This window comes from Vombatus ursinus, unplaced genomic scaffold (assembly GCF_900497805.2).
Source record: "Vombatus ursinus unplaced genomic scaffold, bare-nosed wombat genome assembly UNPS02010548.1, whole genome shotgun sequence".
Taxonomy (NCBI): domain Eukaryota; kingdom Metazoa; phylum Chordata; class Mammalia; order Diprotodontia; family Vombatidae; genus Vombatus; species Vombatus ursinus.
The window spans coordinates 5,767,328-5,781,953 of NW_020950326.1; the positions used below are offsets into that span (position 1 = coordinate 5,767,328).

At 35.6% G+C, this 14,626-nt stretch overlaps 1 protein-coding gene across 3 annotated transcripts in view; it reads right to left on the reverse strand.

The window, feature by feature from the left end:
* The window catches only part of CUNH2orf76 (chromosome unknown C2orf76 homolog), a 59,841-nt gene that overhangs the window by 22,062 nt on the left and 23,153 nt on the right, over nucleotides 1-14,626 (reverse strand). For all 3 annotated transcript variants that reach the window (XM_027854719.1, XM_027854718.1, XM_027854720.1), the window contains exon 3: nucleotides 6,290-6,340. In XM_027854719.1, the coding sequence (XP_027710520.1) occupies nucleotides 6,290-6,340 (51 nt within the window). The remainder of the gene's footprint in view (nucleotides 1-6,289; nucleotides 6,341-14,626) is intronic.

Sequence of the window (14,626 nt, forward strand, 5' to 3'; positions counted from 1 at the left end):
TCCCTTCTCCACACTGGGTCTTTCACCTGTCTATTAGGAAGTGGGTAGCAAATTCATCATTAGTCTTCTGAATCATGGTTGGTCATTATTAGAAGTCCTAATATTCTCAATTTTTTTTTCTTTATCATATTGTTGTTGTACAAACTATTCTCCTGGACTGTTCACTTCACTGTGAATCAGTACATACAACTCTCACCAGGCTCCTCTGAAATCATCCACTTTATTTCTTTTTTTTTTTTAATGGTAATTTTTATTTATTTTTTTTGTTTTCAACATTTACTTCCACAAGATTTTGAGTTCCAAATTTTCACCCCATCTCACCCCTCCCCCCACCCCAAGATGTCATGCATTCTAAATACCCCTTCCCCTAGCTAGTCTGCCTTCCCTTCTCTCTCTCCCCACTTCTCTTATCCCCTTCCCCTTCAATTTTCCTGTAGGGCAGGATGGATTTCTGTACTCTACTTCCTATATTTCTTATTTACCAGTTGCATGTGAAAACATTTTTTTTAAACATGTGTTTTTAAAACTCCGGGTTTCAAATTTTCTCCCTTCCTCCCTCCCCACCCACCCTCATTGATAAGGCAAGCAACTAAACATAGGTTACATATGTGCAGTTATGCAAAACACTTCCATAGCAGACATGCTGTGAAAAACTAACTCTATTTCTCTTAATCTTATCCCACCCACCCATTTATTCTATTCTTTCTTTTGACCCTGTCCCTCCTCAGAAGTATTTGCTTCTGATTACTCCCTTTCCCAATCTGCCCTCCTCTCTATCATCCCCCTACTCTCTTGACCCCTTCCCCCCCCTCCATTTTCCTGTAGGGTAAGACAGATTTCCACACCCAATTGAGTGTGTATGTTGTTCCCTCCTTAAGTCAAATCCTATGAGAATAAGAATCACTCATTCCCCTCTCACCTTCCCCCGTTCCCCCTCCACTGTAAAAGCCTTTTCTTTTGTTTTTTTTCTTTTTGTGTGGGATAATTTACCCCATTCTACCTCTCCCTTTCTCCTTCTCCTAGTATATTACTCTCTCACCCCTTAATTTTATTCCCCAGATATGACCCCTTTATTTTTAACTCACCCTGTGCCCTCTATCTATCTATATCTATATATACGTACATATAATTTTTCCCCTCAAACTACCCTAATACTGACAAAGGTCTCAGAGTTACAAATATCATCTTTCCATGCAGGAATGTAAACAGTTCAACCTTAATAAGTCTCTTATGCTTTCTCTTTCCTGTTTACCCCTTCATGTTCCATTTGAGTCTTGTATTTGAAAGTCAAATTTTCTATTCAGCTCTGGTCTTTTCATCAAGAATGCTTGAAAGTCCTCTATTTCACTGAATGACCATTTTTTACTCTGAAGGATTATACTCAGTTTTGCTGGGTAGGTAATTCTTGGTTGTAATCCTATCTCCTTTGCCCTCTGAAATACTATATTTCATGCCCTCTGGTCCCTTAATGTAGAAGCTACTAAATCTTGTGTTATCCTGATTGTGCTTCCACAATATTTGAATTGTTTTTTTCTGGATGCTTATAATATTTTCTCCTTGACCTGGGAACTCTGGAATTTGGCTACAATATTCCTAGGAGTTTTCCTTTGGGGATCTCTTTCAGGAGGAGATCGGTGGATTCTTTCAATTTCTATTTTGTCCTCTGTTTCTAAAATATCAGGGCAGTTTTCCTCGATAATTTCTTGAAAGATGATGTCTAGGCTCTTTTTTTGATCATGGCTTTCAGATAGTCCAATAATTTTTAAATGATCTCTCCTGGATCTATTTTCCAGGTCAGTTGTTTTTCCAATGAGATATTTCACATTGTTTTCTAATTTTTCATTCTTTTGGATTTGTTTTACAGGGTCTTGATTTCTCATAAAGTCACTAGCTTCCAATTGCTCTATTCTAATTTTTAAGGAAGTATTTTCTTCAGTAATCTTTTGGACTTCCTTTTCCATTTGGCCAATTTTGCTTTTTAGGGCATTCTTCTTCTCATTGGCTTTTTGGACCTCTTCTGCCATTTGGGTTAGGCTATTTTTTAAGGTGTTATTTTCTTCAGTATTTTTTTGGGTCTCCTTTAGCAAGCTGTTGACTTGTTTCTCATGATTTTCTTGCATCACTCTCATTTTCCTCTACTTCTCTTACTCTTCTCAAAATCCCTTTTGAGCTCTTCCAAGCTGGGACTGATTCATATTCTTCTTGGAGGCTTTGGATGTAGGAGCTTTGGCTTTGTTGTCTTCCTCTGGTTTTGATCTTCTTTGTCACCAAAGTAAGATAATATAGTCTGACTCTTTTTGCGCTGCTTATTCATGATCCCGGCCAATTACTTGAGTTTTAAACTCTTTGTTAAGGTAAAAGTCTGCTTCCAATGTGAAGAGTGTACTGTCCCAAGCTTCAGGGTTTGTACAGCTGTTTTCTTCCAGGTACTTCCAGGGACCTGTAAATTTTCAGTTCTTCCAAGGTGCTATGATAAGGTGCAAGGTGTTTTCTCTCCACCACCACAACAAGCTCCACCACACCAGCATTCCTCTTTGCCCCAGGATCTCCCCTCAGAACTGTGACCCAGATCCAAGCACAGGTAAAGCAAGAGATTCCTGCCTCAGCACTGGCAAAGAGATCCCTGCAATCCCCCTCTGATCAGCCCCTCGATTCCCCCTCAGTCTGTGGGCCGGAAGCTCAGGAAAAAGCTGCGGCCCCGGGCCACACTCGAGACTTGCAGCTGGGACCCTGTGCTCCTCTCTCATCACAGTCACAGACTTTTCCCACTTACCTTCTAAGTTGTCTTTGGCGTTCAGGGGTTGAGAAGTCTGGAAACCGCCACAGCTGCCCACAATTCAGTCCCATCCACTTCATTTCTTACAGGATAATATATTCCATCACATTTATACACTATAACTTATTTATTCCCCAATTTACGGGCAATCCCTAAGATTTTCAATCTTTGCCACCTCAAAAAGAGCTATAAATATTTTCTGTACATCCTCAGAGTCTGTTTTACTCAGGACTGTTTCCTCATCTGATTCATCCTCCCTCCAAATCCCCCTTCTCCCTTTTCAGATGAGAATGAGATTTAAATGTCAGCTGCTCCCCACTTCCTTCTCTCTGTACGGATATGCACTTGTGTACCCTGATTATGTGAGATAATTTTCCCTAACTTTCCTTTACTTCTCTCTCACCTCTAGTGTATTCTTCTTCCCCTCTCTTCCCATTCTTCTCTTAAGATTAGAATCACTCTAAAGCCTTGTCTAATTAAGACTCTGGTTATGACCCATGATGATGCCAGGGTTCAGAAAGGACACAATTATCATCATCCTATATCAGAATGTAAGCAGTTTATCCTACTTTTAGTCTTTCATCACTGCTGATTGTTTTGGGGTTTTTTTTTTTTAAACCAGTTTATGTTTCTCTTCACTCCCATGTTTGAACTTCAGAGTTTCTATGCAGCTCTGTTCTTTTCATTAGCAATGCCTGAACCTCCAATTCATTAAAAATCCATTTTCTTCCCACGCAGTATTATAGATCATACTCAGTTTTTGTTCTTTGCCTTCTGGAATATCACATTCCAAGTTTTCTACTCCTTTATATTGGTAGCTGCTAAATTGTGTGTGATCTTGACTGTGGTTCTTTGGTTCTGGAATTCTGTCTAACTGCTTGAAGTATTTTTTCTTTGACCTGGAAGCTCTGGATTTTGGCTATAATACCCCTGGCAATTTTTATTTTAGGTTTGTTTCAGGAGGCAATAGAATTCTTTCCATTTCCACTTTGCCCTACAGTTCTAAAAGATCTGGACAGATTTCTTTAAATAAACATTTTTAACTCTTTTTTCTAAACCCTTCCTTCATCTCTTCCAAGAATGCTACTTGAACTTCGGCCAAAGCTGTGTTTTTTCTTGAAGCTTTGCTTACGGTTGTTTTGGAGTCATTCTCTATTTCTGGGTTTTTATCTTGAGCATCCTTGCCATCACAGACATATATATTTCAATGCACAGTAAACAAAAAAATGCAGAAGGGGTAGACACAAACAAAAAGGGCAGTTTTACTACTACCTTGTTAAATTTAATATATATGCTGCTTAAAAAACAAACTACAGAACAGTAATTCAGTTTCTTATACAAACCTCTTCCTTTTTTTTTATATTGAAATGCTTACTTACTAATGATTAATTTAATAATAAAAAAGAAAGTTTTAATGAAAGATATGAAGCCAGAAATGGAAACAACGAACATAAAGAGTCAGTAGGAAGGCCTAGAAGGACAATGTGATGGATGCAAGACAACATATCAAGAAGGAAGGAGAGACCAACAGTGCCCAATACTACCAAGAGGTCACATGGATAAAGATACTGGCAAAGTCATTGAATTTATCAACAGAGTGGTCATTAGTGACCTTGGAGAGAACTGTTGATGAAAAACATCATAAAATGCATTTTAAAGTAAAAAATAACTAGGGTTTGGTTTTGCCTATGACTTTCTTAGTACAGGAAACTCCCTCAACCAATGGAGACCAGCAGCTGTTCTGCAACTTATAGTGGTAAAATTGTCCAGAGCACTGAGACGTGAATTGGTTTGCCCAGACTTACAGTATTAGTATGTCAAAGATAGGGTAAATATGTATAGTTACCCGCTATTTATAATCATCCATTCTCCTCCAAGAGAACAGATTGAACTGTAAGCACACAGGAGTTTGTTTCCTCCATTTGTGGCATCTTGGAGAAACTGGCAAGCATTCTCTGATAAGGGGAATTCAAAAGCTGTCTGGAATCCAGCCCCCCAGGTTATTAATCCCAAAAGTTTGACTTGAAAACATCTATATGTTCTATAGATTTTGCTAGTGTTTCTTTAAATAGCAATAATTATCTTTCTGGTATGTCCTAGTATATTTTGTAACACCACATTGGAGGACTCCATTTGTTGACTTTAAAAAAACTCTTTGAGCACAAAATCTCACCAGATATTTTTAACCTATAATAGAACCTTGTACAAGAAGGGAAAGGGAGTAAGAAGAAACAGTTAACAACAGAAAGAAATAGCTACAAGATCACTGCAACACTGTTTCCATCTCTGTAATTTGTTTTTCTTTCCTTCCCTTCTGTTCTTACTCTTAAAGGCATTCTTAACATTATGAGTAACAAAATACATAGGATCTGTGTATATTATTCTCTTTCCTCTTTTTCTTGGAAAGCTAACACCTTAGCAAAAACCTAAATTTATCTCCTAAATTTACTAAATTTCTCAATGTCTAATATAATACTGTGCTTCACAATAGACAATAAATACTTAATGATAACATGTCAGAGAATTGAGAGTTGGAGATTCGTTCCTGAGCAAAAAACAAGATTTTAGATGTACATTCATCTGGTTTTGGCATTTTCAACAGTCTATCACAATACTACGTTTCATCATTGGCAAGTAAAGGCAGAGGTGCCAATATGCCTATTTTTTTAATAGTGTAAAACACTGGAGGAAAGAATGTGAATAAGGTAAAATAATACTAAGTATATTTTAGCTCCCACAGTGCACAGTAAGCATTTCAATGCATCACTTTATCCAAAATTTATCAAAATTATGTATATGGTATTTCTGAACTTTAAAGAATATGAGAAAGGGAAACAGTATATAACAAGTATAATTTGAAAATGTCTCTGCAATTGATTCAGGTTTAATATTGTATCTCAGACTATTTTATTTTGAAAGCCGCATTTAAGAAGTCTCATATTTACCTTAACCATGCTTTTCACTTCATTCTCCGATTTAATATTTATTATGTAAATTCTTTAAGAACATAAATCTAAGGATTTTCCACTCACTGCCTTCACCTCCTGCTTGACTACCCCTTGTGACCTCACAATTAGTCTCTAGATATTAAAATGCATAAGCACGGAGAGAACTGTGATTTCAAAGTATTTGGGGTCATAAGTTGCTCTACACCAAATGGCAACAAAGTTAAAAGCCACTCAAAAATGATTTAAAGTAATAAAAAATTAATATTCTCAAATGGCTCAACCAAATAGGAGAAATATTTGTTATATGCATCATAACCTTCAAGTAAATACTCAAACTTTATGAACGATCCTAAATTATAGTATCCTAAATTATAGTATCCTAAGTTATAATTCTTTAACACTTCCACTAAGGTATACATATATTGATATATACTTGCCATTTGGTTCTGCTTACAAATATTAACTTCATATTTGTACACTACATATTTTAATTCAATTCAACATAAAACAAAATATCATATTATACTAAATTTACATTTTTTAAGAATTAAGAAAATTAACATACCATATTTATAATGCTTGAATGGGGGTGGGAGGCCTGTCCTTAAAGGGACATCTACAAGAGAAAAAGTTAAAATGAAAAATTTTTTGTACAAATACATTATCAGTCATTGAAAAGCTTTTGAACAAACAAAATGAAAGTAGCTAGAATAAAAAAGGCAAACTTGATGAGGAAAACATTTTTTCATCAAATATCTCTAATGAGGTTCTGATATCCAAGATATATATATAGATAATAACACAAATATATAAGATTAAAAGCCACTTCTCAATGGATGAATGGTTAAAGCATATGAATAAACAATTCTCAGAGAATTAGAAACTATTCACGATCATATTAAAGATTGTTTCAAATCACTAATAATGAGAAAAATGCAAATCAAAACTAACGCTAAAGTTTCATCTCACATCTAGCAATTTGGCAGATAGAAATATAGAAGGCAGAAGATAGAAATTATCAGTATTAGAGGGGTTATGAAAAGACAGTGGGTAGAGTTAATAATCAGTTCAACTGTAGTGAAAGCAATATCCTAACGTCCCCAAACCTCATACAGTTAGGCTAGTTTTTCCTTAAAAGGCAATGAAACCACCCTCAAGACCTAACTGTTACAGGGAACTGAAGGCTCAGGCCAATGGCATCACTTTCTAGTTGCCTGATAACAAAATAGCCACAGGAGCTCCAGGGACTCTCTGATGCTTAGCAGATGGGCTACAATGGGCCACTCAGAAGCAGGGAAGATTCATTCAGTTGAATCTACTTGGGGAGTTCTCAATGTATCTTTCTCACTTATCCTTCTGCTATTGCTAAAGTCCCTTTTGTTAACTGCTGAACGATGCATGAACATTTCATTTCATTTGCATATCAAACATAATCTATCAGGGGACAGATGAGTGAGGTACCCAGTCTAAAACATCATCTATTCTGGAAAGCAAATTGGAATTACGCCAAGAAAATTACTAAAATGCCCCTGCCCTTGGACCTAGAGTTCCCACTGCCACACATGTACCCCACAAGGAAATCAAAGGCAGAAAAATCCTATATATATACCAAAATACTTAAAGCAGCCACTGGGGGGAGGGAGGGCAAAGGAGGTGTAACAATGAGCTGGAAACACAATAGGTACCAATCATTTGCAAAATGGCTAAAGAAATTATGGTATATAAATGTAATAGAATATTATCATGACAGTAAGAAATGAAAAAATATAAAGAATTCAAAGAAGCCTGTGACAACTTACTATACAGATGCAGAATGAAATAAGCCAAAGCAGAACAATGTAATAAGCAATGTAAATGGAAAAACAAAAAACTAAACTAAACACTGTCTAAACAAAATGACCATGTCTGGCCCCACACAGAGGAAGTGACAAAATGTACTTTCCTCTTTCATTGCATAAATAGGTGATTCACTATAGGTGTAAAATAGCATATATCGAACATAAAAGATGTGTTATATTTCAGTCATGTCTGACTCCTCATAACCCCATTTAGGGTTTTCTTGGCAAAGATATTGAAGTGGCTTGCTATTTCCTTCTTCAGCTTATTTTACAGATGAGGCAACTGAAGCAAACAGGGTTAAGTGACTTGCCCAAGGTGACATAACTACTTAGTATCTGAGGTCACATTTGAACTCAGGAAGATCCTGACTCCTGGACCAGTGCTCTCTCCACTGCACCCCCTACCTTCACTGCATAGTTTTACTAAGTTTTTTTTTTTTTAATCTTTATTACAAGGGACAGGCTTGCTGCATAAGGGAGGCAATAGAGATATATTTGGAAAGGAATATGATATTTTTTAAAAAGACTTCAAAAAAATTTTTACTGAATTCATAATGGATATATTCCCTCTTATTAATTCTTTCACTAAATAACTAACTTGCTTTTAAAAATAAGTATTTTTAAAAACACATATAATATGTATATATAGATATGTAACTTACCAAAAACAACAGTTTACCTCAATAATCTTTTTACTCTCATTTGTATAAAATTATGCCATAGCATACCACAGAATGCAATCACAGCCTCAAAAATTTGAAAGGGTCCTGAGAGACCACTTAGTCCAATTTGTACTTGAATAAGAATCCTCTCTATGACATGCCCCAAAACTATTTTGCTTACAAAATCTGGGGGACAAAATACTCTCATCTTCAGTGAAAGAGAACTCCACCATCTCCCAAAGCAAACTATTCCACTCTGGGACAGTGCTAATTAACTGGATGATTTTCCTTAAATCAAACCTAAATTTGCCTCTTGGAAAATTCTATGTCTTGCTCCTAGTACTGATAGAGGTAACATAAACTGGTCCAACTAATCTGAAAACAATTTGGAATTTTACCAAGAAAATTACTAAACTGTACATACCTTTTGACAGAGCAGTAACACTACTTGGCATATAAGTAGGTTAGGAACAAAAGGAAAAATCACATGTATTTTTAAATGGCGAAAAGAAAAGAAAGCAGGTACCCATGGATTGGGGAAAGGCTGAATTGTGGTATATAAATTTAATAGAATAATACTACTGTGCTGCAAAAAATGATGAATAGAAAGAATTCAGGAAAAAACTTGGGAAGACCTATAAAAAGAACAGAAAAGGAAACAAATTTCCTTGATGACCACAGTCGTGTACAACCTAGTAATACAGCTAAAGTAGAATTTCCTAGAATAATCATAGGATATCAGATAAACCAATAGACATGCCCATATATCTTTTATATGACAGTTGGTGTTCGTCAAATATTATACCAAAATAAGTTCCTCATCATATACTGGTGAATCTGAGACCTCAAATAAATCTTTTTTTTCTTTCTCTCTTTTTTGTTGCGAGGCAATCGTGGTTAAGTGACTTGCCCAGGGTAACAGCTAGTAAGTGTCAAATGTCTGAAGCCAGATTTGAACTCAGGTCCTCCTAACTCCAGGGCCAGTGTTCTATCTACTGCGCCACTTAGTTACCCCTGGCAAATCTTTCTATCACTATAAGTATCAGTTATCCCAACTGTAAAATGTGGCATTTGGTACTAAACAATACCCAATCCCTTCCAGTTTTAACTTTTTTAGTCTAAGATGGAGAAAACTGGACAACAGGACAGAAAAGTTGGATTCTTCATTGGTTGACCATCCATACCACTAAGAATATCAATCCATGTTAAGCTGGAAGACTCTAGCTCTTGTCCTCCCAATGTCCTTCATTGCATACCTAACACAACAAGAATATAAATTCACTAAAAACAGAATTAATGCTCTTGTGCTTATAAGAACCTTATTATTTCTAGTACAGAGAGATGACTTTTTTTTTAAAGCAAATGACAGTTTCTAGCAAATCACTGGGGTTCCTGACTCTCAGTAATCCTTTGGGCCCCAAATGAATAATGAACATCTCTTACTGGACCTGCTGGCATGCTCATTTAACTTAGCTGTTGACCATTCCACAGACAGACTCTACTTTGAGGAAGAAAACCTCCCCATTGTCAACTTCCAAATGTCGGAAGACTATTATCATGTAACCTTCCTAAACCTTTTCTTCTCCTAGATCAATATCAAAATGTCCTGCAACTGTTTCCTAATATATGACATGGCTTCAAGTCCCATCATCACCCCTAACAATCCTCCTTTGAATGTTAGGATCACAGAATCATAGACCTAGAGAGAGAAGGGACCTCAGAGATCACCCTACCTTTCCATTTCACAAATGAGAAAACAGAGGTCTAGGGAGACTAACTTGTTCAAATTCAAACAGGTAGTAAATACTGAACACAGGTCTTCTAACTCCAGAAACAGGGCTCCTTCCACTGTGCTACCCAGCATCCTACCAACTTGTCAATGTGCCTTTTAAGAAGTCCTATTCAAATCAAACAGAAGTGATGTTTTAACCAGTGTATAGAATAGCAAAGTTATCATTTCTCTTGTTCTGGACACCATACTTTTGTTAATGCGTACTAAAACCATACAGCTTTTTAGGTAACACATCATACTGGTGACATACTGACTGCCAAATCAGAAGTTTCTGTCTAGGTTAATGTTTTTTAAAAAAGAGAAGAAAACCAAATCATTAGTATCAAAAAAGAAAAGGGTAAATATGTCACTAATGAAAATGAAATGAAAGTAATTATTAGGAGTTATTTTGCCCAATTATATGCCAATAAATTTAACAATTTAAATGAAATGGAAGAATACTTACAAAAATATAAACTGCCTAGATTAACAGAAGAGGAAATAGGATACTGAAATAAATCTATTTTAGAAAAAGAAATTGAACAGGCCATAAATGAGCTTCCTAAGAAAAAAGCATCAGGGCCAGATAGATTTACAAGTGAATTCTACCAAACATTTAAAGATCAACTAATTCCAATGATAATAAATTATTTGTAATGATCCTACCAAACTTCTTTTATGAAACAAATATGGTGCTGATACCTAAACCAGGAAGAGCAAAAACAAAAAAAGAAAATTAGAGACCAATTTCACTAATGAGTATGGAAGCAAAAATCCTAAATAAAATACTAGCTAGGAAACTACAACAATAAATCACAAAGATTATACACTGTGACCAAGTGGGATTTATACCAGGAATGCAGAGATGGTTTAACATAAGGAAAACTATTAACACAATTGATTATGTCAATAATAAACATAACAAAAAACGCGATCATATCAATAGATACAGAAAAAGCATTTGACAAAATACAGTACTCATCCCTACTAAAAACATTTGAAAGGGCAGCTAGGTGGCACAGTGGGTAAAGCAACGGCCCTGAAGTCAGGAGGATCTGAGTTCAAATCCAGCCTCAGACACTTGCCACTTAACTAGTTGTATAACCCCGGGCAAGTGACTTAATCTCTGTCTGCCAAAACATTTTTTTTGCCTGCCAAAAACAAAACAAAGCAAAAAACAAAACAAAAACAAAAAACTTGAAAACATATGCATAAATGGATTGTCCCTTAAAATGATAAGAAGCATCTAACCAAAACCACTAGCAAGCATTATTTGTAATAGTGATAAGCTAAAAGCCTTCACAGTAAGATTAGGAGTGAAACAAAGATGCCCATTATCACCAAAACTGTTCAATACTGTATTAGAAATGCTAGCAACAGCAATAAGAGAAGAAAAAGAAATTGAAGGAATCAAAATGGGCAATGAGGTAATAAAACTATCTCTCTTTGCAGATGATATGATGATATATTTGGAAAATCCTAGGTTCAACTAACAAGCTAGTTGAAACAATAATTGTAGCAAAGTAGCAGAATACGTAAAATAAATCCACATAAATCATCAGCATTTCTATATATCACCAACAAAACCATACAAGAAGAGATAGTAAGAGATATCTCATTTAAAATAACTGTACACAGCATAAAATACCTAGGAGTACACTTGTCAAGACAAACCCAGGAATTACATGAACATAATTATAAAATACTTTTCATGCAAATAAAGTCAGATTTAAATATTTGGACAAACATTAATTGTTCATGGGTGGGCAGAGCCAATATAATAAAAATGAGAATTCTACCTAAACTAATCTACTTATTCAATGCCATCCCAATTACCAAAATATTACTTTGTTGAGCTAAAAAAAATAATAATATCAAAATGAACAAAAACCAAAAATAACAAATGAATTAATGAAAAAAAAAGTAAAGGAAGAAGGTTTAGCAGTACCAGATCTTAAACTAGATTATAAGGCTAATTATCAACACTATGGTACTAGCTAAGAAACAGAAAAATAGATCAGTAGAACAGAGTAGGCAGACATAGAATACACAATATGCATACAATATACTGTTTGATGAAAGTGAAAATTCAAGCTTTCAGGATAAGAATTCACTGTTTGGTAAAAATTGTTGGGAAAACTGGAAAGCAGTCTGGCAGAAATTGGGTATAGGTTAACATCTTACACCATTTACCAAGATAAGGTCAAAACGACCTAGATATAAAGGGAGATATTATAAGTAAATTAGAAGAACATAGAACGTATTACCAATCAGATTTATGGATAGGAGAAGAATTTATGAATAAACAAAAGATAGACAGCACTGTGGGATATAAAGTGGAGATTGCATTAAATTTAAAAGGTTTTGTACAAATAAAACCAATGTAGTCATGAATAAAAGGAAAGCAGAAAACTGGGGGGGGGAAATTTTAGACAATTTCTCAGACAAACATCTCATATCTCAAATATGTAGAGAATTTTGTCAAATTTATAAGAATATGAGTCATTCTCCAATTGATAAATGGTCAAAGGATATGAACAGGCAGTTTTTCAGTAAAGAAATCAATGCTACATATAGTCATATGAAAAAATGTTCTAAATCATTATTGATTAGACAAATATACATTAAAACAACTTTGAGATATCTCACAACTATCAGATTGGCTAAAACAATAAAAGAGGAAGATGACATGTGCTGGAGGAGGTGTGGGAAAATTGGGACACTAATCACTGTTGATTATGAACTATGAACTGATCTAACCATTTTGGAGAGCAATCTAGAATTACGCCCCAAGAATTATAAAACTGTGTATACCCCTTTGACCCAGCAATACCACTAGTAGTTCTCTTTCTCAAGGTAATCAGAAAAAAAAGGAAAAGAATCTAGATGTTCTAAAATATTTATAGCAGCTCTCTTTGTGGCAGATGGCAAAGAACTGGAAATTGAGGGGATGCTCAACAACTGGGGAATGGCTAAACAAGTCATGTGTATGATTGTGATGGAATACTACTGTGCTGTAAGAAATGATGAGCTGGTTGATTTTAGAAAAACACAAGACTTAACATGAAATAATGAAAAGTGAAATGAGCAGAACCAAGAGAACATTGTATACAGTAACAACAATATTGTTTGAAGAATAACTGTGAACAACTAAGTTATTCTCAGTATTTAAATACTCAAATCAACTACAAAGGACCTATGAAGATGCTATCCACCTCCAGAGCTATGTAAACCCATAGTATGTAGTTTTATGTGTATGTATGTGTGTGTGTGTGTGTGTGTGTGTGTGTATCTGTGTCAAATGGTGGCCTTCTCTAGTGCTTGGTGGTGAAGGACAGAGGGAGACAGTTCAGAACTTAAAAGGTAACCCCCCCAAAAAATTAATTTAATTAAAAAAAAAAAATTCTGTCCATTCCAGGTGTGTTCCCCCCACCCTTACTATTAGCAACCAATGACTAGCAGACGGTTCCATTTGAACAATTAACATCAATTCACTTTTACAAATGGATTTCTACTTCAAAGATACAGCAACATCAGAAGTACAGACTTTTCCCCATACCCACTTTAGGGGAACTCCCCTTGTATCACTTTGTCCCTAGGGCTCAGACTTAATGCAGTTCCCATCCAGCACTGATCAGACTAAATTCATGTCCATACATGGCATCACTGCTGGATGAGTCCCTGTCTCAGCTACTGATGGGTTGGTTCATACCCACAGTGCCCTTCATCTGAAAAGGGGGGGGTGGGTGCCTTCTCATCTCTTTTTTAGGGGCACCAAGTGTGGTTATTATAGTTTCACAGCATGTAGGTTCTATTGTTTTGATATTGTTGTTCTTTACTTTTTACTTTATTAAAGTTAAAATGTATTTTCAGTCATGCCTAGCAGGCCCCTTCTGAGTTTTCCCAAGTATAATGTAAGCTATTTAAAGGTAGACACTCTTTCATGTTTCTCCTCATATCCCTAGCACCTGTAGTAGTGTGTCCATTCATTGGAACTTCAGATATAGTTTATCACAGAAAAAAATATGAATAGTATTTGGAGTATAAGAGTTCTGCTACATTATGAGTTAAATGTGTCTTTTCAGGCTGGCCTGGGGATATCATCACCACTGGTAACACTGTTTCTTAGGGGAAATATGTTCTACAGTATTGGGCAGTTAGGAAGTACAAAAACACCTCCAACGCATCATCCCCCAACTCCAAAGCTAGTGGCCACTGGGGACCTGACATAAGTTGAGAAGGGAACATGATGGTTCAGGAACATTTATTCTTTCATTCTGAAATTTTGACATTTGAGCCTGACAATTTAAAAAACAGTGCTTTCTCTAGGAGACACTACACTCCATCACTGCTAATCCTCAAGTAGCCAAAGTAAAAAAGGAATATTCTCAAAGAGGTAAATTTAAATCCATAAAATTTAAAAATTTAGTTGAACAGGATAGCTATACCTCTTTAGTAATTATGTTAATAGCTTTTAGTTTTTTGTCAAAACTATTCTATTCCCTGGTAAAAGAGTCAGAAACTAAAACTAGAAAGGAGCTTCGAGATCATCTTCTCTACCTACCCAAATGTACAGATGAGGGAACTGAAGATGAAACTAGAGAGATGAAGGGCATCTCTTGGAGAACTAA